Raw genomic sequence first — 10,134 nt, 5'->3', positions numbered from 1 at the left:
AGCTGAAGGAACCATATATCCAAACCTTCCTCCTATGCAAATAGTGAAACCAGTGACATCTCTATGGGAGGAAAACTTACCCAGAACTTGACACCTAACGTCAGCTCCTTTCTCTTGTTTCTACCTAAGTTCCTGCCACAAAAAGGCAAACCTTAGTAGGTGCTCTTGATGGCAATTAGTACTCTCTTATTACCACTTTGATTCCCTCTGAAGCATCTCTCAATGGCTCCCCTTTACCATGGCACCAAATTCCTGTATTTAAAAAAAAAAAGTGTTCCCCTTCAAAAAAAGGCTGGTGTTTCTCTTTGTCAAGAGAAAAGGAAGTAGACACAGTGAGCTCAGCATCTCTCTCCACTCCTCACTAACCACCAGTACCATTGCCCTTAAGTGCTGGGAAGGAGAGAAAACGTTCAGACCTGTCTTACTATGAACACAAAAACTAATGAATAATGAAGATCACAACATTACTGATATTGGACTGGCTTGCTTCGGGATTTAATAGTAGTTTGTTACTGAGAAAGTAAGTACCATAGTCCCCAAACATTCAAAAAGTCACTTCTTAAACGTCGATGAGCCCCTTTAGGGGATGTCTATGCCTCCATCTCCTGAATTCCCCAGCAACTTCTACAGTGTAGTAAGCTGTAACTGCTCAATAAATGTCTCCCATGATAAAAAACACTCTGGAAATCAAGACTTCCTTCTTCTTCCATTTTCTCTATGACAGATGTCCTTGTGATGTGGCTGAATACAGCTCTCAACCTTTCCACTTTGTTAACTTTACATTCTGATTTCTACCATCTAACCAGAATGTGCATGGCCAGGTTAAACTGGAAATATAACTACTACTGCCCTGTCAATTAGCTAAAGTCAAAATATTTGGCCCGTATCACAGTGAAGATGTCATGAGCTCAAGTGAAATTATCAGTATTAGGGACACTATAGCTGGTCTGAGCAAGCATATCTATGGTCATTTTGGTTTACAATGTTCAAGAGTTACATCACAGGGGAGCCAAATCACAGTATTTCTGACCCATAAGAGAACTCAGACCTTAGCTTCTAAGTCAGACAACAAGACAAACGTACATGATAGTAAGATTCTGGGAGTAAGGCCAGCCCCATGGCCTAGTGGTAAAGAGAGGCAGATTCCACATGGTCAAACGTGTGGTTTGAATCCTGGCCCTGGAGGTTTGAAAACCACACCAGGCACGTGTGTGCATGCCCCCAAATCCCAGCAAGATGGAGAAGGGACTGCAGTGTGACCATGCCACGGGGGTGGGGGAGGGCAATGCTCTCTCTCTCTCTCTCTCTCTCTCTCCATCCCAGACTTAAAACTAAATTTTAAAAAAAGATTTCAGGAGTATAAGGAGAAAAAAAAAAAAAAAAGACTGACTCAGAATGAAGTGCCCTAAGAATCACTGGCCGCTGTCCAGCTATTTGAGAACCTGACTCACTCAAGAGAGAGCAGCGCCAACTCCTCACAGCAACTGCTGCCAGGTGCTCCAAGTACCTAATGCATCCAACTGGCCAGTTTACAAATCAAGTCTGTTTCAATCTGGTCTATCGACTGCTCTCCAGAACAGCACTGTTCTTTCCCCAAACCAGAGATACGGGCCAAACAAGACTGCCCATTCCAGTGACAGGAAATGGCAGATATGATTAACAACTCTTTGTCATCTACTATAATTCCTCTGTTGGATAACTTCTAGCCCTCTATTACTCTAATCAAGGCTGCCTTTGAAATTCCTTTAAGACACCCAGAAAGTATATGGTATATAATCTTTTATGTTAGCACTTACGTATCACAAAGACTCATGTACCATCTTTTATTATATTTAGTTTTTGCTGTAGGGTGAATGCACTCACCAGAGACAGAAAGAGAGAAATTACCCCCTAGGGGAGGATGGCCATGCCATAATCCCTTCTCTTCCATTCTCTCTGGATCCTGGATACACACATGCCTACAGTGATTTTCACCAGCCAGGTCCAGCATTCAAACCACGCAGTAGGCCATGAGGGATCCAGTACCCTAATTTCCACCTCCTGGCCCCATCTTATGTGCCACCATTTTTTTTTTAATTAATTAATTTATTTTTCATTTGACCAGAGGAACAGAGCAAGAGAGAGAGAGAGAAAGTAAGAAAACAAGTCACCAGGTCCAGGACTTGAACTGCAGTCAGCCATTTGGGAGTCCAGTGCCCTCAACCATCACACCACCTGTTGGTGCCTTATGTGCCATCTTTTAACAAATAAAAATAGCAGGCCAGCCTGTGGCATGGTGCTTAAGGTGGCTGGATCCCACACGGTCAATCTTACAGTTCCTTGAAAAACACACCAGGCAAATGGGCATGTATGCCCAAGATCCCAAAAGGAGAGAAAGATGAAAAAAGGATTTTGACATAACTGTTCCCCATGGGGGAGGTGCTTTTTCAATTCCACACACCCTCTGGCAAAAATAAATAGCTATTAATAGCTTCAGAATAGATCAACTTCTTCAGGTGAACACTACATGAGGTAGCTGGTTTCACATTTAAGGACCGTGTTTGAAAAAGTCTCTCTAAGCACTCTCAGCATAGCAGGATGCTCAACCACTTGAACACACGTAGCTCATCGTGGGACTGCCTACCTTGTGTGAACGCAGAGCACAATGCACATACTACACAGCACTTTTTTTTGGTCTGTCATGTACTATTGTACGGGTAAGATGATGCAACTGCCCTGTACCTTTCCTGAGGCCCTCCCACAGACAAAGTGCTTCGAGCAGGCCTAGAACAAAGGTTCTGCAACACCCCGCCCTGGGCACTTTCCACCAAATCTCACTGTTCTCAGTGCTCATTTCCTTTCCGGTGCCTTACAGAACACACCATACATTAGACTGTCAGTACTTGACTAATTTAAGAGATGTATAAACTGAAATTCTGAGGACCTAAGTGTTACAAACTCCCTATTAATACCAGGCAAAGTAGTTTTCCTTCACCTCCCTGTTTCTTTCCACAAGGCCAGGCCCTAATAGTACAGGGAAAAAAAGACCTCATTCATCGTGTAAGGAATGGAAACGCTACATGCAAAGCCCAAGACTGGAGGTTTCAGAAAAGCTTCATTTGCTCCAGTACAGTATATAGTGTTCTTCAAGAATAACAGAAAAGGCATTAAACATGTGGGAGACCTCTGCAGAAAAAACAAACACCAGCAAGTATCTAGGGAATGAACTGCTTAGTGGAAATGAAAACATTACACATGTGTACCGATGCTCTATGAACCACATGTGCACACAACTAGCAAAACCACACCTTATTTTCTCTATAGCCATTCAAATGGAAATTGAGTAAATGAGAAAGAGAAAATAAAATTGGTTTTTAAGTCAGTAGTGGGTCACTGCTTAATTCCATAAAACACCAAATCAGAAATCCAAAGATGTCAATTGGTAACGTCAACACATTTAATACAACTGTTTTATTTACGAGTCTTTTCTTTATTCATAAGAGTGTGTGCATACGTAGAGAAGTACCTTCTACAGTCTGGTTATGCTGCGATCCCTTTCCTTCACTTCACCAGCCCATTGGGATCTTGGGCACTATATGTGTGTCCAGCATGTTTCAGGGGAACCAGGCCAGGGATTTGAACAGTGGTTGCCATGTGGGACCCGGCTTTCCTTGAGCAGTGCATTACCTCTGCACCATAGAGCTGGCCTCCCTTTGATGATTTTAAGTAAAGCTGTTTTTTTAGGGAGGGTTAGTTCAAGGGTAAGCTTTTTAATAAGTTCAGTGTATTTATTAGGTTTCCAACATCAGTCCTGAAGTCTTGTTATTTCACATGTAAAAATAACTTGCAGTATTTTAAACTTTTTTAAAGTTGATTTCTTCCTGTGTGTGTGTGTGAGAAAAAAGACAGAGGCACCCCCAATACGATCTTAATGCCACAATCCACCCAGATTCAGCTAGTAACTGTCATGGGCACAATGTGCCCAGAGAACTCAGGGAGGTCAGACAGAGAGAGACAGTGAAAGGGAAAGTGAGAAAGCATCCCTGAGTAGGGACAGCCACAACGCAACTCCTCCTCTTCCATTCCCCTTCTGGGACCCTCAAGCGCACACACACACACACACACACACACACACACACACGCATATGTACCCACACCCCATGTGATTCTCAAGGAGCTCAGTCCAGGACTTGAACTGTGGTCAGCAATGCCCTAACCACATCACCTGTTGGACCTAGAAACAGCCTTCTAAGCTTCTAGAATTTTGAACACCCTCAAAGGTAGTAAGTGTTTATCCTTTGAGACTATATAGTTCATTCTGCTAACAGTCATTTAAGATCCAATCTTCTGAGCCAAGTGGTATGATAAAGATCAATACTGTAAATTTTATGAATAGAGTGACCAGAAAATAATGACAAATTTTGTATTGTTCACAAACTGATTCCAAAAATCACTGCAGAAATGCAAAGTATTCTGGCAAAAAGTGGCATGTTCATACTATTATCTACTATTTATTGGACAATTCACAGAGCACTATGCAACACACAACACATACGTTATATCTTAAGAAAACCCTATGAGGTAGGTATTACGTTAGCATCTTACAAATAAAGCAAGAGTTTCAGAAAGAATACGCTATGTGCGCAGTCATGCTGCTAGGGAAAAGCCAAAACGTAATTTGATTCTTATCTATCTCACACTCAAGATGAATGACTTTGACAGGCTTGGGACCTTGACAAGTATAAAACTTATCTCTATGTGTAAGAAATCTGTATTTTCAAAGAGAAGTAGAATTAATTTAGAGTCACATATAGAATCAGTTATCATCACTGTCTGAAAAAGCATGCTCTAAATAATTCTGGAGTTTGTGGATTCAGCTAAAATGTCTTTAGAAATGGCTTTATGAGTGAAGCTGCCTAGCAAGACTTCTAAAACAAAACACCTAATGAAATGGGTGTTTATCTATACTTAGTGCAAATTACACTTTTAGGACACTATTGTACAGCTATAACCCGCACAGACATGTACAATAACATTAGATTTGAGGTTCTCACTGTAGTAGCAACAGCACAAGCTAAGTCAGCAGTACAGATTAAACAAACTATGGTATATCCATTCAACAGAATCTTATGTAGCCAAAAAAAGAAATAAGGCTCCTCGTTTCTTAACTCGGACAGGATGTTCTCCATTTAAAAAAAAAAAAAAGCAAGGGGTAGCAGACCTCTAGACAGTTTGCCACATGTGTAAGAAAGAAACCCCATCCGCATGTGTTTGTGTAGGCAGAAAGAATCTGGTAGCAACTGGTAGTAATGACTGCCAGAGGAAGAAGAACTAGAAGCTGGAGAACAGGGACAGGGCGGCCCTTTACACAAAATCACTTTTGTATCTTGTCCTGTGGGAATAGTTACCTATTCAAAATTTTCTTTTAGCTAGAAAACAAAAATGACTGACTAAACGTCTGATAAATTTCAAGGGTAATTTCTGACTGCAGGGAGAAAAGAACAGCATCAATTGTGGAAAGCAGGAGAAATTCTCCTTCCTGAGATGCTGATCTTACTATATATTTAGGCCACATAGTTTATATGAGAATCATTATAAAATTATAATGTAAATACTTGTTTTTAATGTGAAAGGAATGAAATTTCTTTGACAGACAACTTCTCAGTTAGCTATCATGTAATGTCAAATGTATCTATAATCCCAAATGTAATTCTTTTTGAGAGAAGAGTCAGATTAAATATGTCATTTAGGAAAAATATATGTACTAAAAGGGACTAAATTCTGGGACAAAGACCATTATTTTGCTTATTTTAAACTCCCCAGTTCCTGATGGGATTCTTAGGATAGTTTCTCAGTTAATATATAGCAAATTGATTTATTGGTTAAATTAACAATTATGAAACTGCCTGACAAGAGTATAAAACAAATAGATAATTCACCAGAAACTGGCTTCTAGATATTAATTTTAATTACTCTGAAATGACATAATTTAGTACCAAATGTTTAACAAGCACCCATTATAACTGCTAACTGTGAAATCAGCATTACTTGTAGCTGACTGGCTATTAAAAAAAAAAAACTTCATCATTTTTTCTTTTGACAAAAAGAGTAGAAATCCCAAAGAATAAGGGAGCGATTACGAATTAAAAGTCTTATTTACTAATCTAGCACCATAATTCCAGTCTCAGAACCTCCCAAGCAGCTGGAAAGAGAATAGAAAGAGGTGAAGATGTTGAAAGTAGAAGGATAGTTCTTAACTGTGGCCCCATTTTTGCTTTGAGGCAATACAGGGTCTAGCGAAAAAGGAAATCATTGAGACTGGAGGTGAAAACAAAAGCTTTTGGTTTGAATGATAAAGAAGGCCCTCGAGAGTAGTAGATGATTCGGTGTATCCAGAAGGCAGCCCTGGAGTCGGAGTCGGCCTCATGAACTAGGGGGTTTCTTCTTGGCATCCAAGTCCTTCTTAATTTCTTCAAGCTTTTTAGCCAGGTTTGGTATCTTTAAAGAGAAAAAAGATTATTATAATTTTTATCTACCTAATCAATATTCTTTTACTAGTCTTCCTCCAAAGATGAATGGTTTTATAAATTTTTATTTTCTTTTGAAAGAGACTTGCCTCTTAACAGTATACCACAGATATTAAAAGTTGTAAGTGAAGCTTTTACTTTTAAATACCCACCCTGTCTAACCCTCAATCCAGAGCCAAGTAAAAGCTGTACATATAAATAGTAAATGTGATATAATTAATAACACTCCTGCTTAGAAAACCACATGACTCAAGTGAAGGCTCACAAAAAGAATTTCCTTTGTCACACTAAAAGCTTTACTACAAATCAAAAGTTAATACCATGTTTTCCTTGTTTGTCTTTTCTTTTTTACAAAAATTATTTAATTTTATTCACTGTCATTATTTGATTTTACTATTATTTTTTTAAAGCTGACCAGAGAGACAGAGAGAAGGAAAGTGAGAAGGCAAGCTGCCAGGTCTGGGACACGAACCACAGCCAGCCGTGTGGGAGTCCAGCTACCTTAACCACCACGCCACCTGCCAGCCCCCTTTGTTTGTCTTTTTAAAATACCTAGGCAAGATCCCCATTCATGGGCAGTTGTGCCACCTGGTTTTCAATATCCCTATCTTTTAAACAAGGTTAACAACTCCCACTTCACAAAAACTTCCCTAAATGTGTTGCACTACTTAGAGATCACTCTCCAACATTCTTAATCGCCTCTACTATTGAGTAAGGCGTGCTGAAAAGATTATCCAATTAATCTTTAAATTCTCACTTGTTACATGGTTTTCCATAGTTCTTAAACTTAGTATTCTTGGGTTGAGGAACACAACTTAGGATAGGATAGGCAGGAGACCACCTAAACTGATGGAATTTTGCCCTCTTATAGTAAAACGAAGATGCTCCTGTGATTTATTATTCAAAAAAATGTAAAACCTTTCTCCAACATTCAGGGAGTCCTTCAGACCTATGGACTTCATTTATGTTGGAAGGCACACATTACCTCAACAAAAAAAAGTCATTATAAAACAGCTACATGGAACCAAGGAGAATGTAGATATAGCCACTTACGTCATAGTTCTGAGCCAGATACATTCCCACCACGTTGCCCAAAGTAAATCCAAGCTGAAAAAAATAGAACAGGAAGGGTTACACTGTACATCAAGTCCTGTGCCGGCCCGACACCAAACCCAGCACATAGACACCATCTTCTTAAGGAGCTCAGGACAGTTACAAGACCTTGATATCCAGTCTAGGACTGTGTACAGGACTCATATTTTTCTTCTATAGTACCCTCCCCGAAGGCTTAAAAGCATACAAAACTAAGAATAATGGTGGCAATGGATAAATCTATCCTAAGTTTTCCTTATCTCCTCACAACCAAAACACATGACTATAAATTCTAGAAATCCTAGCCAGAGTTCTTATGGTAACTGTGGATTCAGATTTTCAGGTTGACCTCAAGACACACCAGGCCCACACGCGACTATCCAAGATCCTGACGTGCTAGAGAGCTGGGGAAAGGAGATTGTGGGATTCTTCTTCTGGGTCTTTCTCTTAGGTCTTGTATGTGCATACTCTATCGTAAAAAGGAGGGAGGGATAAGAAAAATGAACTAGGATTCTGGTCCTACTACCATCTAGATGTATCTTTAGGCAAGACAGTTAACCTCTATGGAGCTTTGCTGATTTGAACTTCCTGATTTAGAAAACACCACACCAACAATGTAATGTTCTAGTTCCAACATTCTAAGATTCCTAGTTCTTACCGTCTGTGTCTCAAAATAAATATGGCATAAATGAGGTAGCTTCATTTTGTTTTCTTTTTTGTTGTTGTTTTGCTACAGAGCACATGCTCTCTTTGGAGAGAGACAGAAAGAGAGAGAGAAAGTGAGAAGTCTCCCCGTGGGGCAATGGCTATACAACAATCCCCTCCTCTGTTCTCCTCTCAGGATTGTGGGCACACATGTCTGGCATATTAGCCACCAGGTCTTGACTCAAACTGTGCAGTCATCTAGGTGGGATCCAGCCACCTTTACCTCCATGTCACCTGCTGCCCCCAAAGTGGCTTCATTTTTGTAAACTTGATCAAGCATCGGGGCACATTAAAACATAAAACAAAATAAAAACCATGGGCTTCTAGACAAGTCATATATAATCCCAGTTTCAGAATAGTACCAGATCTACCAACAAGATATTACATTTACACAAGCAATAATACACCAACACATGGCGTGGTAGTTAGGGCACTGGATCCTACATGGCTCACTCTACGGTTTCAAGACTCAGATCCAGTCCCTTGGGAAAAACAAAAACAAAAACAAAACATGGTACACTCATGTCTGCATACCCAAAATCCTGAGAGGAGAACGGAGGAGAAGAGATTAAGGTTTTTCCATCCTCTATCAGGGGGTGATTTCTCACCCTACCCCACCCCACCATGTCTTTCTCTGGGGAGCGTATGCACCCTATGGCAAAAATCTTGAAAAAAGAGAGGAATAAAAAAAGAAACCACATTTAAAATAAATGGATGTACCTCAAATTGTTATTAAAGGCTCTAAATATGCTGAGGAGGTATTAAAATTTAAATTGGGGAAGGAATTGAACATGAGAACGAGATAATGGGAATGAAGATGGGATGACTGAAATAAAAGAAACAGGACTGATTAGAAAAGTAGATTTAAGGAATGAAGAAAAATGCATATGGAGAGCTGGACAGGGCTAACTAATGGACCTCAAAAATCAGGAAAAGAAGTTTAGTTCATAGGCAGTATATAAGTTCATTTTCCATGAACTTCAAAAAGTTCATGGAAAATGTGCATTATGAAAAAGCTATACATGAATTTTAAAACATTTGTACGCCAAAATAAATTCACACTTAAATTCTATTTTTCCATGAACCTTCTGAAGTCTCTTCAGAGTTGGGAGCCACTGACTAGTCTTTATCAAACAATATGATTAAAAACATTGCTTTGGAAGCATTCACCCGGTAGCTCTACTTGAAAATGGCTGAATATGTATAGATTAGAGAAAGCTCAGATGCATGTAGTGCACATGAATAGGGCATAGCAAGTAAACATGAGTGAGTTGTTTTTCTTCTTAAATAATAAAGACCAATGAACCAGAATGGAGTGTCCAGAAATAAACCTTCAAATTGATGTACAAGTGATTTCCAATAAAGATGCTAAGACATCTAATAGGGAAAGGATAGTCTCTTTCAAGAAGTGGTGCTAGGACAATTGGACAGCCACATGCAAAAGAAAAAAGTTACATCTCCAACTTCACATTATATATAAGAAAAAAAGGGGATTAAAAATTTAACTTTAAGAGCTAAGACTATAAAACTCCTAGAAGAAAACAAAGAAATAAATTTTTGTGGCCTTGGGTTAAGTCCTGCTTTCTTAGATGACACTAAAAGCATACATGAGAAAAAGAAAAAAGATAAATTGGACTTCATCAAAATTAAAAACATTTGGGGACCAGCAGATGGCGTAATGGCTACGTCGCAGGACTCCCATGTAGCCGGTCATGGTTCGAGTTCAGACTCAGTGGCTTAAACTCATGCTAGGTACATGTGGATGTGTGTTCAAGATCCCAAGAAGAGAATGGGGAAGAGATTGCGGCATGGCCGTCCCCTGGGGGGGGGG

The 10,134-nt window shown here is 39.6% G+C and overlaps 1 protein-coding gene across 1 annotated transcript in view; it reads right to left on the bottom strand.

The window, feature by feature from the left end:
• Window positions 1-5,428: 5,428 nt before the first annotated feature.
• Window positions 5,429-10,134, bottom strand: part of STMP1 (short transmembrane mitochondrial protein 1) — a 19,044-nt gene continuing 14,338 nt past the window's right edge. Inside the window, exons 2-3 of the mRNA XM_006145013.3 lie at window positions 7,560-7,613; window positions 5,429-6,477 (exon numbers count right to left, since the gene is read on the bottom strand). Coding sequence (XP_006145075.1) covers window positions 6,403-6,477; window positions 7,560-7,613 — 129 coding nt within the window. The 3' untranslated portion in view covers window positions 5,429-6,402. The remainder of the gene's footprint in view (window positions 6,478-7,559; window positions 7,614-10,134) is intronic.

The sequence above is a fragment of the Tupaia chinensis genome, unplaced genomic scaffold (genome assembly GCF_000334495.1).
Source record: "Tupaia chinensis unplaced genomic scaffold, TupChi_1.0 Scaffold000140_1, whole genome shotgun sequence".
In the NCBI taxonomy this organism is placed as follows: Eukaryota; Metazoa; Chordata; class Mammalia; order Scandentia; family Tupaiidae; genus Tupaia; species Tupaia belangeri.
The sequence above is the reverse complement of the archived record's forward strand: the minus strand, read 5'-3'. Positions and strand labels throughout refer to the sequence as shown.